The sequence below is a fragment of the Oncorhynchus keta genome, chromosome 18 (assembly GCF_023373465.1).
Source record: "Oncorhynchus keta strain PuntledgeMale-10-30-2019 chromosome 18, Oket_V2, whole genome shotgun sequence".
NCBI lineage: Eukaryota > Metazoa > Chordata > Actinopteri > Salmoniformes > Salmonidae > Oncorhynchus > Oncorhynchus keta.
The window spans coordinates 13,522,214-13,544,757 of NC_068438.1; the positions used below are offsets into that span (position 1 = coordinate 13,522,214).

Sequence of the window (22,544 nt, forward strand, 5' to 3'; positions counted from 1 at the left end):
TCTACTTCACCTAAAACAGAATGAACTCTACTACAGTCTACTTCACCTAAAACAGAATGAGCTCTACTACAGTCTACTTCCCCTAAAACAGAATGAACCCCACTACAGTCTACTTCACCTAAAAGAGAATGAACCCTACTACAGTCTACTTCACCTAAAACAGAATGAACTCTACTACAGTCTACTTCACCTAAAACAGAATGAACTCTACTACAGTCTACTTCACCTAAAACAGAATGAACTCTACTACAGTCTACTTCACCTAAAAGAGAATGAATCCTACTACAGTCTACTTCACCTAAAACAGAATGAACTCTACTACAATCTACTTCACCTAAAAGAGAATGAACCCTACTACAGTCTATTTCACCTAAAACATAATGAATCCTACTATGGCGCTTGTAACGCCAGGGTAGTGGGTTCAATTCCCGGGACCACCCATACGTAGAATGTATGCACACATGACTGTAAGTCGCTTTGGATAAAAGCGTCTGCTAAATGGCATATATTATATTATTATTATTACCTAAAAGAGAATGAATCCTACTACAGTCTACTTCACCTAAAACAGAATGAATCCTAATACAGTCTATTTCACCTAAAACAGAATGAACCCCACTACAGTCTACTTCACCTAAAACAGAATGAACTCTACTACAGTCTACTTCACCTAAAAGAGAATGAACCCTACTACAGTCTACTTCACCCAAAAGAGAATGAACCCTACTACAGTCTACTTCAACCAGTCTTGCACATCTGATTCATTCTGGTCGTCCTGGGATAATGACATGAATGAATCATGGATATCTATAGCCATATATAACTTCTCATTTTGTAAGAATTATATTTATTTATTATAGAGCCAAATTATTATCAAAGATAATGTAAAATTCAATATTTTTTGTCAATGCATTTTCCTCCCAAGTCTCTCAATATCATTTTCTCAATCAATCCAATGAAACTAAGCCATATTGAAAAATGTATAGGATTCACACTCAATTTAATAATAGTAAATGAACCACGACCAAAAACATACAATTAAAAGGCAGTTTTGAAAATGTATACCCAATTGTATTATTTTTAAGAACCCAATAAGAGGCACTGCATTTTCCTTGATGCTCAGTAGTTTACTCTTTTAGCCTCATGGATGCATGTTCACTCCAATCAAAGCGTGTGAGAAACCAAAGTAAACTTCAATTAAATATATATACAATAAATAGACTGTTTAACATTTAAACATATTTATGTAGTTATTTATACCCAGTTCAGGGGAGAACAATGCCTCTCCTTTAAAATGTCCATGCAATGCCTTTTCTGCATTGCAGTCGAGCATCTCTATGCAATACAGTCCACACATCTTGTGTGTTTATAGAGAGCAATACTGAACATTTCTCATCAATACTGAAATAAGGAAAGTTGCACAGAAAAGCAACAATGGACAGTTGAATTATAACTTCTCTCCTTCCTCTCAATCTCAATCTTATTCTTATTCTATATATTACAATGTCACCCCAGTAGCTTCCTGTGTTTAGACAGAGCATTGAATGAACTGCATACTGGTAATATACTGACTGTCAGCGTCAGACATGTGTGGGGCTGTCTGAGTAAGGGTCTGTCTTGGCCATGTTGAGCACCACGGCAGGGGTTTTGTAATGACAGTGTGTGCTGCAGCTCACGCTGCCACAGGGCTTCCTGCTAGTCCTGTCTGATGCCAGCTTCCTGCTGCACAGGCCCTGCCAGGTCTGCAGGGTCTTGGAGCTCCACACCCACACACCACTGGTGATGCCCACCACCAGGGACATGAAGATCTTCAGCATGAACACCACCACGGTGGGCACCGACGACTCCAGGGAGCAGTCCTCGTTCCGGCGCCCGGGGAACGACACGCACTTGACCTCCAGACCTATGAACTTCCAGTAGTCCATGTTAAGCCTCTCGTAGAAGTAGCAGATGATGACGCAGGTGGCGGGCACCGTGTACAGGATGGAGTAGATGCCGATTTTCACCATCAGCTTCTCCAGCTTCTCCGTGTTGGTGCCTTCGGTTTTCATCACCTTGCGGATGTGGAAGAGCGCCACAAAGCCGGTGAGGACGAAGGACGTGCCAATGACAAGGTAGCAGGACAGAGGGATGAGCACAAAGCCGGTGAGCGCTCCAGAGTCCATGCTGCCCACGTAGCACAGACCCGTCAGCTCATCCCCTGCCACCTTCCTCATGGTGAGGATGACGATGGTCTTCAGAGCTGGGATGCCCCAGGCGGCCATGTGGAAGTAGTTGCTGTGGGACTCAATGGCCTCGTGGCCCCACTTCTTCCCAGCGGCCAGGAACCAGGTGAGGGTGAGGATGACCCACCAGATGGACGAGGCCATACCGAAGTAGTAGAGGATGAGGAAGACGATGGTGCAGCCTGTGGACTCCAGCCCCTCCTGGATGATGTAGAGCTCGCCATTCTCCCGGTCGCAGGCGATGTTCTCGGCCCCGGCCACCGAGCGGATGATGAAGGCCACAGAGTAGACGTTGTAGCACATGGAGAGGAAGATGATGGGCCGCTCGGGGTACTGGAAGCGGTGGGGGTCCAGGAGGAAGGTGAGAACGGTGAAGGCCGTGGAGACAAAACAGAGTGTTGACCACACCGTCATCCAGATGAAGGCAAAGTCCTTGTCCCGTCTGGACCAGAACACGTCCACTGCAGAGGAGCAGCGAGGAGCACACGACTGGCTCTTCTCCACGTAATGGAACTTCTCTGGGTTCTCGCAGGACCCCAGACTGCCCATGGAGCGCCCGTTACTGCTACCCGGTTGCCTGGGCCGAGGGGGAACAAAAGGCATGTCCTCTCCCTTCTTGATATCCGTCTTGGTGTCGTTCTCTGGAGCCTCCATGCACAGCGCGTTGGGGTCATTCTTGGTCGGGAGCCTGGAGCAATCCAGCGAGTCAGGCCATGCGTAGTGGAACTTCTCCATAATGGGTGAGCACTTCTGCCTGGCCTGCTCACACATGGGCCTGCAGGCTGGGATGGAGGTAGACACTTTATCAGTGCACATTGGGGCGTAGAGAGAGCAGAGGAAGAAACGAAGGTGCACATCACAGCCGTAATCCACTAGAGGTGCAAACTCATTCAGCTTGATGGCAGCCTCCTTTTGGTTGTCATGGTCCATAAAATTGGGCATTCTGGTCATGTTGTAGCCAATGCCCTGGCACATGGGAATTACTATGGGTTCGCATTTGGCTGGTCTCCCTCGTTCTAGGTCGTAGGTTCCTAGCTCCACACTGTAGGCAGCAATCATGAGCGGACACCAGAGAGAAATCAGTATCTTCAAAGGAGACCCCTCCATGCTTATTTTCAGTCATATGATTAGTCTAACAAATAGTTGTATTTGTTCAGACCAAAAATGTAAATTCAAGAGGATATTTCCGTATTATTTTACCATTGTAAGCACAGCCCCAACAAGCGTTAAAAATCCGTTGTTACAAATGCATTCTATGCTGATGCACAACGCAAATGCAGGTAAAATATAACAAAAAATAATTCCAGTAGGTAAACATTAGTCTATGATATAAAACATAAAAAAAAGCTTCCCCAGAATTAGATGTTTAAATGTTCTTAGAAGGCAGCCTCCGAGCCAATTCGAGGAAGGCAGAGTTCAATCTAGAAAATGAAGTTCGCAATGAAATGAGAAAATAACGGTGGTGAGCTTAAATAACGTTCATTACAGAAAGTGTTGACTCCTTATCCTTGACTTCTTAACTTTGAATAAAAACTGTTTAAAGCTGAATCGGTACAGCTATTTGCAGCAGTAGATATATTTCACTCTACCTCGGACAACCGCTCTCCATCCATCGTTTGAGAACACTCAACTTTCTCTTCTATCAGCGGCTCTTACCCGACGCGAGGGTGAGCATTTCCATGACGAGACGCTTCAGTCTCGTACCGCCCACCACTGACATGAGAAGCGTCTTTAAGCGCACGCACGACTCTATTAATTCCACATTTCTTTATTTGGGAATTTGAAAGTGGTCAGTGAGGTTAGGATAAATGTTAATCTTTTAATAGTGATCATAATCCTTAGGCTACTTGTTTTATTTTTTACAATAGGCTATGTCCTATTTGGCTACTGAGTGACACAGCGGTCTAAGGCAATGCATATCAGTGCAAAACGCGTCACTACAGTCCCTGGTTTGAAACCAGGCTGTATCACATCTGATCGTGATTGGGAGTCCCATAGGGCCGCTCACAATTGGCCCAGCTTCGCCCAGCGTAGTTAAATGTAAATGTCCAAATAGTTTATAAGGCATCTTATGAGAGGCTACAAATCTTCTGCTTCTGAAATGGTTTAAGTGAGTACAGTATCACAATGTATATTATTCTCTTTGGTATCACTAACATGGCACATGTTATGTGGTCAGTGTTTGTGCCTAGGGAAAAAACTATTGTTACCATCTAGTGGCTGAATGGTAGGCTACAATTGCCCCCTTTGACAGCTCAAATAAGTGTTTGATCTTTTCATTCACTATGTGATATAGCTGACTCTACTCATGCACAAAATCCCATTGATGAGGCTATCTTGGGAAAGGCCAAAGAGAGACCAGAAAATATCAAAGAGACCGTATGATCCAACAGCTTATAATATGACAGTGATGCACAGCATAATACATTATGGTCTTGGTAAAAAATATCAGACATGTTCAAAAACTAGGTGCACATTAGGCCCATGAACTAGGTGCACCTCTGACACATGATGCTAAATCTGAGATGTTTGAGCTTTCAAGGCTAAATGAAAGATAGGTACAAAATGCATCAAATATTTAAATAGGCAGCTTCACCAACACTTGAGTTTATGAAAAGGTTTCCTGAAAACAGCCATAAATATCTGGAGGAGATCTCACCAAGAAGTCATTTTAAATGTGAAGGATTTTCGTTGTTGGTCCATTGCAGCAGTGCTTATTCTGCATCAAAGGAAATGTCCAAACCTGGATTGTCTTTGAACTCCTCTTAATCGAGAGAGGGAGGGAGAGAGAGAGAGAGAGAGAGAGAGAGAGAGAGAGAGAGAGAGAGAGAGAGAGAGAGAGAGAGAGAGAGAGAGAGAGAGAGAGAGAGAGAGAGAGAGAGAGAGAGAGAGAGAGAGAGAGAGAGAGAGAGAGAGAGAGAGAGAGGGAAGGAAAGCTTGGACTATTTTGCTTTGTTTTCTGACAAATGGTGGTGACGGTAGGCAAATAAAACCACGTAACCCCTGGTGTTATGTGGTGCTGTATCAGATTTGGCAGTTGGTAAAATATGCTGTCACTTTGCCTTCAAATTCAAATTGGGGCTTGATCCTCATCTAGCCAGAGAGGAAGTGCATTCCAGACACAGAGATGTTATCTTGCTCCACGTCAGCATGATGCTTTTGATAAATCTAGTATTATACTTCACAGTTCTTTCATGTCATTGTTTAGCCTATGCATTCAGATGTGTGAGCCCTTCTAAAAGGCCCAGGTTTCAAAGCCATGAGGCAAAGTGACGGGGCCTAAGAGTAAAAGAGGCTTAACAAAAATATATTTATCTAGATATAGCTTCTCAAGGGGTAAAGTGCACACCGTAGAATCGTTGTGAGGCCATTTGAAATACTACTGTAGGTCCATGGAAGCCATTAGAAAGGCACAGTGACTGGAATTACCTATCAAACAGGGAGGCATGAGAGAGGTGGGGGGTGTCACCTAATCTGAGAATTGATTTCCCACTTTTTGGAAGAAAGTACAAATGTTGAGTTTAATTCCAATCACACACACACACACACACACACACACACACACACACACACACACACACACACACACACACACACACACACACACACACACACACACACACACACACACACACACACACACACGCACGCACGCACGCACGCACGCACGCACGCACACACACACACACACACACACACACACACACACGTACACACGTACACTCCCCCTTTTCCAACACTGCAATATAACAAAGCTTGCCATTGCCAGATTTTTGTATGTCTTTATAATAACTATCCTTCAAACAAACCCACCATCTTGTGTTACATCCAGTAATCAGATGATCCAACATGTGGGCCCTGTAATTATTACTCCTCTTACTTATTGGTTATCATATATCAGACACCAAGCCATAAACGCATTGTGGAGAACAATGGCAGAGCTTGGCACAGCTTGGGTTGACATTACTCTCCCAGAGACACTGGCTGTCTGAGGTCGTTATGGGTGTAATAAGAGACACCTCTCCCTTAAAGATCTACATCTGGACAGCCATACTGCTCTTGATAGGGAGCACAATGGCATATGGTTGGAGGTCGGATCAAATCAAGTCACATTTTATTGGTCACATACACATATTCAGCAGATGTTATTGGGGGTTTTGCGAAATGCTTGTTAATCATGCAATTAACTCTGTTAATTCAGTCCCAATCCTCTCTGGATTGCTGCTCTGATACCCTGGTCTCACCGTATAGAATGAGGGCCCATCCCTTGTAGGTTTGGGTGGGGTAGAGACGTTCACTGAATGTTTGGGCATTGTGCTCAGTTAGTTTCAGAACTATTTCAGTAGCAGGAAATATGTTATTTCATTTACTGCAGTGGGTGAGTGCAAAAGTGACGAACCCACTGTTGCGCTCTACCGCTCTACTGCACTATGAATATTCTGAACTCTCATGAACAGTATTGGACTGTTATTGTCCTGCTATTCTTTAACCGCTTAAGAGAATTGTAAGGAATGAATTCTTTCATCATCACAACCCATCTGTGTTCTCCATCTCTCAGTGATGTGGAAAGATAATGTTCTTTACAGCTCTGGCGGTGGCAGGTAGACAAAATGAGCGAATGGATTTCTATTCCTTGTCCTCTTCTCTCATATCCCTCGATCGGGCGGGGAGGGAACAAGGCACTTAATGAGGTAGGCAAAAACCCAGCACTTTTCCAAGTCAAGGGACCCAGGCAGCACAGACAGGCTCCTCAGAAGAATGGTTAGAATGTGAGGGGCCAAGCAAAGCAAATGTTTTTGAAGGATTTCAAAAATAAACGGGGGTCTCGGTACTATATGAGGCATTCATTCAAAGGGTTCAAACAAGGCATCCAACCACATTATTATGTCAAGATACGTGTGATATCAGATACTGTAGAGAAAACTAAAGGAGATTTCATATGATCTCTCTACAAACAGGGATTCCAACCCAGAACCCCTGACTCTCATCTATCCGTTAACCATGTCCAAAGTGAAAGGAAAAGAGAGAATGTGTGTGTGTGTGTGTTTGTGTGTGTGTGTGTGTTTGTGTGTGTGTGTGTTCGCAGAGTTATGCAATACATGTCTAATTGTGTGTGTCCATGCATTCATTCACTTGTGTGTGTTTGCGTGTGTGCATGCTATGCTTTATCTTGGCCAGGTTGCAGTTGTAAATGAGAACTTGTTCTCAACTAGCCTACCTGGTTAAATAAAGGTGAAATATATATATATATTTTAAATGTGTGTGTATGTGTGTGTGTTTGCCTGTGTGTGTGTGTGTGTGTGTGTGTGTGTGTGTGTGTGTGTGTGTGTAGTCTGTGACAGATATATGTAGTAAAGAGAGGTAGGAAAGGGAAGCCTGATGTTGAATAGCTCAATTTGTGAGAGTTAACCTTTCCCCTCTTGTTTTTAAAAGCTGAACTTTCTGGGCATACACACGTCTACTTTCACTGGTCCTGGGGGAGAAATGCAATGGAAAGCAATACTACTGTGTGGTCGCAGGCCTAGTGAAAGGGGAACGGGGGTGTTTTGAGTGACTGGGTGGTTGTAAGGCGGTAAAGTGGGGTTAGAAAGGCTTTGGAAGTCTTTAAAGATAACTCTTCGATGGGGGGCATGCAAATTATATTGGGTAGTTTGTTGTTGCAACTCGCAAACTTGGATTATTCACATTTCTGTGGACGGGTAACAGAAGAACTATGCCTGTTTGCCAAGGTCGTATAACTGGAGAATATGTTATATTCTGCTTTCCTGGAATATGAATTCTCAGCAGGCATTCTCCGTTATAGTGAATCCTAGGCTTGGTTAGATTTCACTATGGGTCGGAGTGCAGGAGTAAACTACTCCAGTGTTAAGGCTGAGGTGGAAGGACTAAAATTGGACTGGAAGGGAATGGAGCCAAGAAGGTCAGGTGTAGCTGTAAAGTAATAAGCAATATTCCTAAATCAATGTAAAACTAGCCTTTGCCACCTTTCTTCACAAGACCTGTCACGCACTGCTTTAAAAATCCCAGACATAGTAAAAACGATACATCTCGAATGAACATCTAGTTTCTAATATCGCCTCTAAATACCTTTCTCTCCTTTGTATTTTAGAATCAACCTGAGTTTGAGCGACAAAAAATCAGAACACTTTCCTAATATTGTTTTTAACACTCCTTTTGCCCTCATAACAGCCCCAATTTGACTACAAGGTGTTGAAAGCGTTCCACAGGGACACTGACCCTTGTTGACTCCAATGCTTCCCACAGTTGTGTCAAGTTGACTGGATATCCTTTCGGGGGTGGATCATTCTTGATACACACAGGAAACTGTTGAGCATTAAAAACCCAGCAGCATTATATTTCTTGACACACTCAAACCAGTGCACCTGGCACCTACTACCATACACCATTCAAAGGCTCTTAAATACCTTGCCCATTCACCCCCTTCCAATTCAATCCATCTCAATTGTCCCAAGGCTTAAAAATCCTTTAACCTGTCTCCTCCCCTTCATCTATACTGATTTAAGTGGATTTAACAAGTGACACCAATAAGGGATCATTCACTTGAATTCACCTGGTCAGTTTGTCATAGAATGTTCCTAATGTTTTGTACACTCAGTGTACTATCAGAGTGGCATGAAGCAGTAAGTAAGTTATTTCCTTATCTCGTCGCTAACAAAATGGAGGCTACGGATTGTCGCCCTCCCAGCCTTGCTGTGCCCCAGTCACCTCTGAGGAGCAGCGATCATCAGATAGCCTGTTCTATCCCACTCTCTCTCACACTAGTCTCTTAAATCACCGTCACGTCAAGGCTGTGAATAGCGGACCAATAAGTTCAATTAACACCCAAATACTCTGAATCCGTGCCCTTCTGGCCACCCGTCACCACCTTCATGGGGCGGCTTCTTGGGTCTCAGCACATAAGAGAGCACCGCCAGCCCCCGGACCCTTGCCGCAACCCCCCAGCCCCCTCCCCCATGTCACACACACAACCCCCTCGGCACTGTGGTCACACACACTGACACAGCCCACCTATTTATACATCACAACCTGGCAGCGTACATGGGGAAAACAAGGCCACTCTAATATCTATGTGTCCAGTACTCCTTCTTCAATCATACTTTCCCACTTTGATGTCTGGGAAGATAAAAGGACATCAGAGGACTTCAACTACATCTGAGGATTTCTATATAGTGAAAGGTTGACAGACAGGTCAACAAGCCAATCATGTGGCGATTGAATGACATAATTTGCCCCCACTCCCTTCCTATTGGTGTAAAATGCCATGGCAATCAAAGCAGTCAGTGTTCTCACAGATCCTGTAAAGATCCTCAGTATCTCCCTTAATCTTACAGAGAGGTACAATATCATAGAGATAGATACTATATCAGTGTAACCAACATGAGTAATCTCTCATGGTTGTTATCACCTATGGCCTAGCACCATCTACAGCTGGAGGAAAATGGCAACATTGAGGCAAGGGGGTAAAGGAGTAGAGGGCAGAGGGAGGGATCAGCTGGAGGACAAGCAGTGGGTGGGACGGCATCTATCTTTGAACCTTCTTCTCAGACCCCCTACCCCCACCCAGACCCCCTCTCACTCCTGCCCCCTAAGGATTACCAGCGAGTTTTACTGGCCAAACAAATCCTATTAATAAACTGTGTGTGTGTGTGTGTGTTAATGTGCACACGCATGTATGTGAGGTGGCAGTTTGCATGTACATGTGCAGGAGGAAGGGGTTGGTTAAGGAGTAAAATGACACAGGGACCAATGTATTGTGCTAACATGTTTCTATACTGGACTAGACTCTCAGGTCCTTACACTATCAATAGGGGTAGTGGCACCTGCTACCAACATCTCCCGGGAGAGGAACCTTAAACCTTGATAATTATTTTAGTATCAACTATTATATTACAGAGTAACAACAGAAAGAGAATCAACATGGATATTTGTGCATGACTGAATGGCACATGAGCAGCATAGACTATTTTAATGAATTTTAAACAGTGCCTTCAGAAAGTATTCATGCAGTTATTTATAGCTGTTCACTTATTCCACATCTTGTTGTGTAACAGCCTGAATTCAAAATGAATTAAATAGATTTTTTTCTCTCTCACCCATCTACACAGAACACCCCATAAAGACAAAATGAAAACACGATTTTACAAAATGAAATACAAAAATATCTCTTGAACATAAGTATTCACATGCTAGAATCACCTTTGGCAGCGGTTACTAATGTGTTGTATTGGATTTGCCCCAAACATAACACTTTGTATTCAGGACAAGAAGTTCATTGCTTTGGATCTTTTTTTGCAATATTACTTTAGTGTTTAGTAGCTTTTGCAACAGCTAATGGGGATCCTAATAAAATACCCCCCAAAATATTGTTGCGTATAGGTTTTGGAATATGTTTATTCTGTACTGGCGTCCTTCTTTTCCCTCTGTCAATTAAGTTAGTATTGTGGAGTAACTACAATGTTGCAATGTTGTTGATTAATCCTCAGTTTTCTCCTTTTAGAGGCAAAAAAACTCCTGTTTTAAAGTCACCATTGGCCTCATGGTGAAATCTTCTGAGCGGTTTCCTTCCTCTCCGGCAACTGAGTTAGGAAACAGGCCTGTATCTTTGTAGTGACTGGGTGTATTGATACACCATCCAAAGTGTCATTAATAACTTCACCACTCTCAAAAATATATTACATGTCTGCTTTTTTATTATGTTTTTACCCATCTACCAATTGGTGCCCTTCCTTACGAGGCCTCCCTGGTCTTTGAGGTTGAATCTGTGTTTGAAATTCACTGCTGGACTGAGGGTGTCACGCCTTGGTCATTGTATTTTGTGTTTTCGTTATATATTTGGTCAGGCCAGGGTGTGACATGGGTTTATGTTGTTGTATTTCGTATTGGGGTTTTGTATTATTGGGATTGCGGCGGGTGTTGTATAGGCTTGGCTGCCTGAGGCGCTTCTCAATCAGAGTCAGGTGATTATCGTTGTCTCTGATTGGGAACCGTATTTAGGTAGCCTGGTTTCACTTTGTATTTTGTGGGTGATTGTTGCTGTCTCTGTGTAGTTTCACCAGATAGGCTGTAATTAGGTTTCACGTTCCGTTTGTTGTTTTGTATTTTGTATCGTTATTTCATGTGTCACTTTTTTTCTATTAAAGTCATGAGTAACCACTACGCTGCATTTCGGTCCGACTCTCTTTCTACAAACGAAGAACGCCGTTACAGAGGGACTTTACAGATAATTGTATTTGTGGGGTACAGAGATGAGATAGTCATTCAAAAATCATGTTAAACACTATTATTGCACACATAATGAGTCCGTGCAAATTATTATGTGACTTGTTAAAGAAACATGTTACTCCTTAATTTATTTAGGCTTGCTATAAACAAAGGGGTTGAATACTTACTGACTCAAGATATTTCAGCTTTTCATTTTTTATTCATTTGTATCAATTTCGAAAAACATAATTCCACTCCACTGACATTGTGTGGTATGTGTGTTGGCTAGTGACAGAAATATCCATTTAAATTCAGGCTGTAACAACAAAATGTGGAAAAAGTCAAGGGGTGTGAGTACTTTCTGAAAGCACTGCAGTATAATATTGAATTTGTTTAGTTGGGTCTGTTTGTCACATGTCACACCAGACTGAAGGGCTCTCCCAATCTTAGTATAAAAGCCAACTGTTTTGCATTGTCCAAACCTCCATAACCACTGCATTCATCCTCATCATTTCCCCTGCCATAATCAACATATGTCTGCCACGAAGCGCTGGTTGTGAGGTGTAAGGCTAAACCTGGGCTTACTTCGAACAGCTAATAGGCTCATCAAATCAAATCAAATCAAATGTATTTATATAGCCCTTCGTACATCAGCTGATATCTCAAAGTGCTGTACAGGAACCCAGCCTAGGATAAAGTATCCTTCTCACCCCCCTTAAAATATTTAGATGCACTATTGTAAAGTGGCTGTTCCACTGGATGTCATAAGGTGAATGCACCAATTTGTAAGTCGCTCTGGATAAGAGCGTCTGCTAAATGACTTAAATGTAAATGTAAATGTAAAACCCCAAACAGCAAGCAATGCAGGTGTAGAAGCACGGTGGCTAGGAAAAACTCCCTAGAAAGGCCAAAACCTAGGAAGAAACCTAGAGAGGAACCAGGCTATGTGGGGTGGCCAGTCCTCTTCTGGCTGTGCCGGGTGGAGATTATAACAGAACATGGCCAAGATGTTCAAATGTTCATAAATGACCAGCATGGTCGAATAATAATAAGGCAGAACATTTGAAACTGGAGCAGCAGCACAGTCAGGTGGACTGGGGACAGCAAGGAGTCATCATGTCAGGTCGTCCTGGGGCATGGTCCTTGGGCTCAGGTCCTCCGAGAGAGAGAAAGAAAGAGAGAATTAGAGAGAGCATATGTGAGGTGGCCAGTCCTCTTCTGGCTGTGCCGGGTGGAGATTATAACAGAACATGGCCAAGATGTTCAAATGTTCATAAATGACCAGCATGGTCAAATAATAGTACGGCAGAACAGTTGAAACTGGAGCAGCAGCATGGCCAGGTGGACTGGGGACAGCAAGGAGTCATCATGTCAGGTAGTCCTGGGGCATGGTCCTAGGGCTCAGGTCCTCCGAGAGAGAGAAAGAAAGAAGGAGAGAATTAGAGAACGCACACTTAGATTCACACAGGACACCGAATAGGACAGGAGAAGTACTCCAAATATAACAAACTGACCCTAGCCCCCCGACACAAACTACTGCAGCATAAATACTGGAGACTGAGACAGGAGGGGTCAGGAGACACTGTGGCCCCATCCGAGGACACCCCCGGACAGGGCCAAACAGGAAGGATAGAACCCCACCCACTTTGCCAAAGCACAGCCCCCACACCACTAGAGGGATATCTTCAACCACCAACTTACCATCCTGAGACAAGGCTGAGTATAGCCCACAAAGATCTCCGCCACGGCACAACCCAAGGGGGGGGCGCCAACCCAGACAGGATGACCACAACAGTGAATCAACCCACTCAGGTGACGCACCCCCTGCAGGGACGGCATGAGAGAGCCCCAGTAAGCCAGTGACTCAGCCCCTGTAATAGGGTTAGAGGCAGAGAATCCCAGTGGAAAGAGGGGAACCGGTCAGGCAGAGACAGCAAGGGCGGTTCGTTGCTCCAGAGCCTTTCCGTTCACCTTCCCACTCCTGGGCCAGACTACACTCAATCATATGACCCACTGAAGAGATGACTCTTCAGTAAAGACTTAAAGGTTGAGACCGAGTTTGAGTCTCTGACATGGGTAGGCAGACCGTTCCATAAAAATGGAGCTCTATAGGAGAAAGCCCTGCCTCCAGCTGTTTGCTTAGAAATTCTAGGGACAATTAGGAGGCCTGCGTCTTGTGACCGTAGCGTACATGTAGGTATGTACGGCAGGACCAAATCAGAGAGATAGGTAGGAGCAAGCCCATGTAATGCTTTGTAGGTTAGCAGTAAAACCTTGAAATCAGCCCTTGCTTTGACAGGAAGCCAGTGTAGAGAGGCTAGCACTGGAGTAATATGATCAAATTTTTTGGTTCTAGTCAGGATTCTAGCAGCCGTATTTAGCACTAACTGAAGTTTATTTAGTGCTTTATCCGGGTAGCCGGAAAGTAGAGCATTGCAGTAGTCTAACCTAGAAGTGACAAAAGCATGGATTAATTTTTCTGCATCATTTTTGGACAGAAAGTTTCTGATTTTTGCAATATTACGTAGATGGAAAAAAGCTGTCCTCAAAATGGTCTTGATATGTAGTTCAAAAGAGAGATCAGGGTCCAGAGTAACGCCGAGGTCCTTCACAGTTTTATTTGAGACGACTGTACAACCATTAAGATTAATTGTCAGATTCAACAGAAGATCTCTTTGTTTCTTGGGACCTAGAACAAGCATCTCTGTTTTGTCCGAGTTTAATAGTAGAAAGTTTGCAGCCATCCACTTCGTTATGTCTGAAACACATGCTTCTAGCGCGGGCAATTTTGGGTCTTCACCATGTTTCATTGAAATGTACAGCTGTGTGTCATCCGCATAGCAGTGAAAGTCAACATTATGTTTTCGAATAACATCCCCAAGAGGTAAAATGTATAGTGAAAACAATAGTGGTCCTAAAACGGAACCTTGAGGAACACCGAAATTTACAGTTGATTTGTCAGAGGACAAACCATTCACAGAGACAAACTGATATCTTTCCGACAGATACGATCTAAACCAGGCCAGAACATGTCCGTGTAGACCAATTTGGGTTTCCAATCTCTCCAAAAGAATGTGGTGATCGATGGTATCAAAAGCAGCACTAAGGTCTAGGAGCACGAGGACAGATGCAGAGCCTCGGTCCGATGCCATTAAAATGTCATTTACCACATCCACAAGTGCCGTCTCAGTGCTATGATGGGGTCTAAAACCAGACTGAAGCATTTTGTATACATTGTTTGTCTCCAGGAAGGCAGTGAGTTGCTGCGCAACAGCCTTCTCTAAGATTTTGGAGAGGAATGGAAGATTCGATATAGGCCGATAGTTTTTTATATTTTCTGGGTCAAGGTTTGGCTTTTTCAAGAGAGGCTTTATTACTGCCACTTTTAGTGAGTTTGGTACACATCCAGTGGATAGAGAGCCGTTTATTATGTTAAACATAGGAGGGCCAAGCACAAGAAGCAGCTCTTTCAGTAGTTTAGTTGGAATAGGGTCCAGTATGCAGCTTGAAGGTTTAGAGGCCATGATTATTTTCATCATTGTGTCAAGAGATATAGTACTAAAACACTTGAGTGTCTCCCTTGATCCTAGGTCCTGGCAGAGTTGTGTAGACTCAGGACAACTGAGGTTTGGAGGAATACGCAGGTTTAAAGAGGAGTCCGTAATTTGCTTTCTAATAATCATAATCTTTTCCTCAAAGAAGTTCATGAATTTATCACTGCTAAAGTGAAAGTCATCCTCTCTTGGGGAATACTGCTTTTTAGTTAGCTTTGCAACAGTATCAAAAAGGAATTTCGGATTGTTCTTATTTTCCTCAATTAAGTTAGAAAAATAGGATGATCGAGCAGCAGTAAGGGCTCTTCGGTACTGCACGGTACCGTCTTTCCAAGCTAGTCGGAAGACTTCCAGTTTGGTGTGGCGCCATTTCCGTTCCAATTTTCTGGAAGCTTGCTTCAGAGCTCGGGTATTTTCTGTGTACCAGGGAGCTAGTTTCTTATGAGAAATGTTTTTAGTTTTTAGGGGTGCAACTGCATCTAGGGTATTGCGCAAGGTTAAATCGAGATCCTCAGTTAGGTGGTTAACTGATTTTTGTCCTCTGGCATCCTTGGGTAGGCAGAGGGAGTCTGGAAGGGCATCAAGGAATCTTTGTGTTGTCTGTGAATTTATAGCACAACTTTTGATGGTCCTTGGTTGGGGTCTGAGCAGATTATTTGTTGCAATTGCAAACGTAATAAAATGGTGGTCCAGGATTATGAGGAAAAACATTAAGATCCACAACATTTATTCCATGGGACAAAACTAGGTCCAGCGTATGACTGTGACAGTGAGTGGGTCCAGAGACATGTTGGACAAAACCCACTGAGTCGATGATGGCTCCGAAAGCCTTTTGGAGTGGGTCTGTGGACTTTTCCATGTGAATATTAAAGTCACCAAAGATTAGAATATTATCTGCTATGACTACAAGGTCCGATAGGAATTCAGGGAACTCAGTGAGAAACGCTGTATATGGCCCAGGAGGCCCGTAAACAGTAGCTATAAAAGTGATTGAGTAGGCTGCATAGATTTCATGACTAGAAGCTCAAAAGACGAAAACGTCATTTTTTTTTTTTGTAAATTGAAATTTGCTATCGTAAATGTTAGCAACACCTCCGCCTTTGCGGGATGCACGGGGATATGGTCACTAGTGTAGCCAGGAGGTGAGGCCTCATTTAACACAGTAAATTAATCAGGCTTAAGCCATGTTTCAGTCAGGCCAATCACATCAAGATTATGATCAGTGATTAGTTCATTGACTATAATTGCCTTTGAAGTAAGGGATCTAACATTAAGTAGCCCTATTTTGAGATGTGAGGTATCATGATCTCTTTCAGTAATGACAGGAATGGAGGTGGTCTTTATCCTAGTGAGATTGCTAAGGCGAACACCGCCATGTTTAGTTTTGCCCAACCTAGGTCGAGGCACAGACACGGTCTCAATGGTGATAGCTGAGCTGACTACACTGACTGTGCTAGTGGCAGACTCCACTATGCTGGCAGGCTGGCTAACAGCCTGCTGCCTGGCCTGCACCCTATTTCATTGTGGAGCTAGAGGAGTTAGAGCCCTGTCTATGTTGGTAGATAGGATGAGAGCACCCCTCGAGCTAGGATGGAGTCCGTCACTCCTCAGCAGGTCAGGCTTGGTCCTGTTTGTGGGCGAGTCCCAGAAAGAGTGCCAGTTATCTACAAATTCTATCTTTTGGGAGGGGCAGAAAACAGTTTTCAACCAGCGATTGAGTTGTGAGACTCTGCTGTAGAGCTCATCACTCCCCCTAACTGGGAGGGGGCCAGAGACAATTACTCGATGCCGACACATCTTTCTAGCTGATATGCACGCAGAAGCTATGTTGCGCTTGGTGATCTCTGACTGTTTCATCCTAACATCGTTGGTGCCGACGTGGATAACAATATCTCTATACTCTCTACACTCGCCAGTTTTAGCTTTAGCCAGCACCATCTTCAGATTAGCCTTAACGTCGGTAGCCCTGCCCCCTGGTAAACAGTGTATGATCGCTGGATGATTCGTCTAATACTGCGGGTAATGGAGTCGCCAATGACTAGAGTTTTCAATTTGTCAGAGCTAATGGTCATGATCATGATGAAATGAGACCGGCTCCTCTTCTCTCCTCTCCACCACTCGTCCTCTCCATCTCATGTCCGTCGGCCACTAGTCACACTGCAGCCAACTAGAGCACCCAAAAGTACATGCTTCAGGGGAATTTATTTGGAAGTTCTGGAACTTCTGTCACCAGACCAGGGTGTCTTGCTTTATTTTTTATTTTGAGTGAACAAGGAGGCCTTCATGCTGAACATAATTTATCCAGTGTGTCGTTTCGAAGGGGAAAACTCCAGAAATTAAGCGGAGGGAGAAAAAAGGTCACTGTGGTTTTGAAACCTCCAAACCTCAAGCCTCCCTGAGCGCTGTATGCACGAAACGGAGGCGGGCTAAGGCGAGAGGGTCATGAGGCCTCCTGTTCATTTCTTGCTCCACATCGACATTGTTGGAGGTGGTGACAGCTTGCTATGAGATTACACAGGGCTTTTGTGCCCTAAATCCTGTCAGTAGGCATGAAGATGCTAGACTTGAAAAATATATCTCATCTTCTATATAATGTCGGGCTGTAAGCAAAATACATTGGGTTGTGAGCAAAATAAACATCTCTGTTGTCTGCAAGATAATAGAAAACAAAATATTTTTCTTCAGGACGGCTGAGGGCAAGGACATGGGTCAAAACATTTCCACTTTAGCGAGGGACAAAATGGGATTATGCTAGGATAAAAACAGATGTAGTACAATTTTGCAAGCAGTTTGTGTGAACCTCTCATGACTCTGAGAACTGTGGTACAGTACATGCTTACATGTTGATGTCTCCAGACCAGAGGACCCAGATGAACATGATAATGTGAGTCTTGAGTTTTTCATGTTCCCACTCTCTTTGACAAAGTGTTTAATCGCACACAGTCGCACACAAATAGACAGGAGATGTATAACCCTCACACACAAATAGACAGGAGATGTATAACCCTCACACACAAATAGACAGGAGATGTATAACCCTCACACACAAATAGACAGGAGATGTATAACCCTCACACACAAATAGACAGGAGATGTATAACCCTCACACACAAATAGACAGGAGATGTATAACCCTCACACACACATAGACAGGAGATGTGTAACCCTCACACACAAATAGACAGGAGATGTATAACCCTCACACACAAATAGACAGGAGATGTATAACCCTCACACACACATAGACAGGAGATGTATAACCCTCACACACAAATAGACAGGAGATGTATAACCCTCACACACAAATAGACAGGAGATGTATAACCCTCACACACAAATAGACAGGAGATGTATAACCCTCACACACACATAGACAGGAGATGTATAACCCTCACACACAAATAGACAGGAGATGTATAACCCTCACACACAAATAGACAGGAGATGTATAACCCTCACACACATAGACAGGAGATGTATAACCCTCACACACAAATAGACAGGAGATGTATAACCCTCACACACAAATAGACAGGAGATGTATAACCCTCACACACAAATAGACAGGAGATGTATAACCCTCACACACAAATAGACAGGAGATGTATAACCCTCACACACAAATAGACAGGAGATGTATAACCCTCACACACATAGACAGGAGATGTATAACCCTCACACACAAATAGACAGGAGATGTATAACCCTCACACACAAATAGACAGGAGATGTATAACCCTCACACACACATAGAAGGAGATGTACAACCCTCACACACAAATAGACAGGAGATGTATAACCCTCACACACAAATAGACAGGAGATGTATAACCCTCACACACAAATAGACAGGAGATGTGTAACCCTGACAGGAGATGTAAACCCTCACACACATAGACAGGAGATGTATAACCCTCACACACATAGACAGGAGATGTGTAACCCTCACACACAAATAGACAGGAGATGTATAACCCTCACACACATAGACAGGAGATGTATAACCCTCACACACAAATAGACAGGAGATGTATAACCCTCACACACAAATAGACAGGAGATGTGTAACCCTCACACACAAATAGACAGGAGATGTATAACCCTCACACAAATAGACAGGAGATGTATAACCCTCACACACATAGACAGGAGATGTATAACCCTCACACACAAATAGACAGGAGATGTATAACCCTCACACACATAGACAGGAGATGTATAACCCTCACACACATAGACAGGAGATGTATAACCCTCACACACAAATAGACAGGAGATGTATAACCCTCACACACATAGACAGGAGATGTATAACCCTCACACACATAGACAGGAGATGTATAACCCTCACACACATAGACAGGAGATGTATAACCCTCACACACAAATAGACAGGAGATGTATAACCCTCACACACACATAGACAGGAGATGTATAACCCTCACACACAAATAGACAGGAGATGTATAACCCTCACACACAAATAGACAGGAGATGTATAACCCTCACACACAAATAGACAGGAGATGTATAACCCTCACACACAAATAGACAGGAGATGTATAACCCTCACACACAACAGGAGATGTATAACCCTCACAGACAGGAGATGTATAACCCTCACACACAAATAGACAGGAGATGTGTAGACAGACAGGAGATGTATAACCCTCACACACATAGACAGGAGATGTGTAACCCTCACACACAAATAGACAGGAGATGTGTAACCCTCACACACAAATAGACAGGAGATGTATAACCCTCACACACAAATAGACAGGAGATGTATAACCCTCACACACAAATAGATAGGAGATGTGTAACCCTCACACACAAATAGACAGGAGATGTATAACCCTCACACACAAATAGACAGGAGATGTATAACCCTCACACACAAATAGACAGGAGATGTGTAACCCTCACACACACATAGACAGGAGATGTATAACCCTCACACACACATAGACAGGAGATGTGTAACCCTCACACACAAAATCTGACGAGGAAAAATCTGCCTTTGATTTGGTCCCAAGTGCTGTACCCAGAACTGCATGTTTTACTTAAAGCAGGAAAATAATAACAAGCCCAGGTTCCTAAATTACTGTCACTCAAAGAGCTCCTTTTTCTCCCTCTTCCACCTCTTGTCCCCAGCCACCAGCCCCCAGACTCAGAGTCTCTCCCTTTTCCACCTCTAGTCCCCAGCTCCCAGACTCCGAGCGGGGTCTTTCTCTTGTTCCTGGTGATGGCGCTGTTGTATAAACAACTTCCCTCATACAAAGGTTCAATTATTTTCCTTAATGTTTAAAAATGGATACAAAGAGAAACTTGTATGATAAACTTTGGCATAAGGGGGTGGGGGCCAAGTCAGACAGTGTTATGCCTTGTTCTTAAAAAGTGTAAAACCGTTTGGAGCAGAAGAAGTTTGTGTTTTATTCAAGACCAGGCCTATACCATCTGAATAGAATCTGAGCTGCAGTTTGTGTTTCAACGTGACTGGATATTTCAGATTCGGGAAACTCTGCATCTCGGAGTCATTTTCTTTGATTTGTGTTGACAGGGAATGCTAGATAGCGCTGCTACATCTGGTTTGGGTGACATAGAGGAAACTTGGAGAAAACAAAAAACAACTACAAAAACACAAAGATGAACAGTCACTCCCCTGATAGGCAGTCTGGCGGTCCGATTTTGACTGGTACTGTAGTATCGTAACATTACCCAAAATACAGTATAGTGTAATGGAGAGAATGCAGCCCAACCCAGGAGTTGGGACATGCCTGAGATGGCACTGATATCCCTCCTGCTATCTGATCGCCTGCTGATAGCTTGTGGATCACTTTACTGCCGCTGTGCCTGAGAGCATTACCACAGAGTCAGCACAGGCTTCCTCAGGGAGAGAGAGCTAGCATAGAGCTAGCATCAACCATGGCTGCAGAGGTTAAGAGTAGGGCTACATCTGTATTTCTGTATTCGTTCCAAAGTATGGACACCTACGATTGGCAGCACACCCCCACCAAATATGTGGTTCATTCTTCTAGGTGTGAGAGTATAAAGCACACATTCAGTGGCAGCCAACAGACACAGGGTATTTTGGTTGCATGGGGACGTAGGAAATCTACTTTAGACTGTTTATTTTGTCCCAAAGCCTGCTGGATGCTTTCGTCTAGTCGCACCTCATCCTTGTCCTTCAACCTCTTCCTGGAAAGACTACACCTCACATTGAGTATGTGCAACCGAATCTCTTTCCCCTGACTTGTTCCAGCTAGTGTTTGTATGACTGATTTATTGAAACCTCCACATCAAACCCACCTCCGAAGGAACTATTGACAGCCACCGTTACAATCCCCATACATACAGGATTGCCACAAAGGTATTGCTATACAGAAAGCCTTTATTCAAGAATGTGGTTCCCTATGGCTAGTTATGACGTAGTCCACTTAGCTGCAAGAAATCATATATTTATTTTTTTATTTTACCTTTATTTAACTACGCAAGTCAGTTAAGAACAAAACACAGAGACAGAGACAGAGACAGAGACAGAGACAGAGACAGAGACAGAGACAGAGACAGAGACAGAGACAGAGACAGACAGACAGACAGACAGACAGACAGACAGACAGACAGAGCTTTGACTGTTCCCTAAACATATCCATCATAACCCATTGTAATCCAGAGGTGTCTTAACTCGGGAAAGGCCCTTGAACAAATGACCCCTCAGGTGTTCAATCTGTTAGTAACTATGTAACTAACCGCTCAGAAAGCAGAACAGGGATTTTTACGCCTTGTGAGTGCAGTGAGGGAGGTCTAGCGTGAAGAATGTAAGGAAGTTCCTCAGACCGCCATCCCCTCCTCCCATACACACCACCATAGAGGTAGAGGGAGATAGAGCACCCCTATAACATACTGTACAACACAGGAAGCAGATCTCAGAGATCACAGTGGGCTTAAAGGCTGCAGTTGCAGGTTTCCTTGGCAGACAAACCTCATAGCATTGCATATCATGGTCTGTTCTTTTACACGCATAGGATACAGTAGGCCTACAGTATACAAAGAGAGACTGGATATGTGACAGAGGACCTGAGAGACAGAGAGTCAATGAGAGAGGAAGGGAAGCAAGACTTGCTCACATTCTGACCACTCTGGGTGTTAGTGTAGCTTCCATTGGATGGACCACAGATCCTGGTAAGGTGACATAGATCAGGCATATGACCATAGAGATCCTATTACATGATTATTGTATAAGCATAATTATATGCTTATGACAGACTAAAGTGTCTATCCAATAGATGTGTCACTCTGTGGTCTATCCTGTTAAGGTGAGTGGGCCCTACAGCTCATTGTGTCTGTGTTAAACCTTCCTGTCAGAGATAGGATCATATCAACGCTGCCCATTAATCAGTCACGGCTCAGGTTGTCATCAGGCCAGACACGCACTTCAGTCTAAATGGGCCAAACCCGCCTAACAGTACGGCTATACCAGGAGCTTTGCTTTGTAGCAAGGAACCTCCAAGATCTCCCTTTGTGGGTACAGGATAAAAAT

The 22,544-nt window shown here is 43.7% G+C and overlaps 1 protein-coding gene across 1 annotated transcript; it reads right to left on the bottom strand.

Moving 5' to 3' along the window:
- Positions 1 to 971: 971 nt before the first annotated feature.
- LOC118397319 (frizzled-9-like) lies at positions 972 to 3,867 on the bottom strand. The gene has a single exon (XM_035791965.2). The coding sequence runs from the start codon at positions 3,330 to 3,332 to the stop codon at positions 1,581 to 1,583; it is 1,752 nt and encodes a 583-aa protein (XP_035647858.2). The 5' UTR covers positions 3,333 to 3,867; the 3' UTR covers positions 972 to 1,580.
- Positions 3,868 to 22,544: the final 18,677 nt, after the last annotated feature.

Excerpts from the sequence above, each read along its gene's own strand:
- LOC118397319 (XM_035791965.2), bottom strand. The coding sequence starts at position 3,332 with ATGGAGGGGTCTCCTTTGAAGATACTGATTTCTCTCTGGTGTCCGCTC.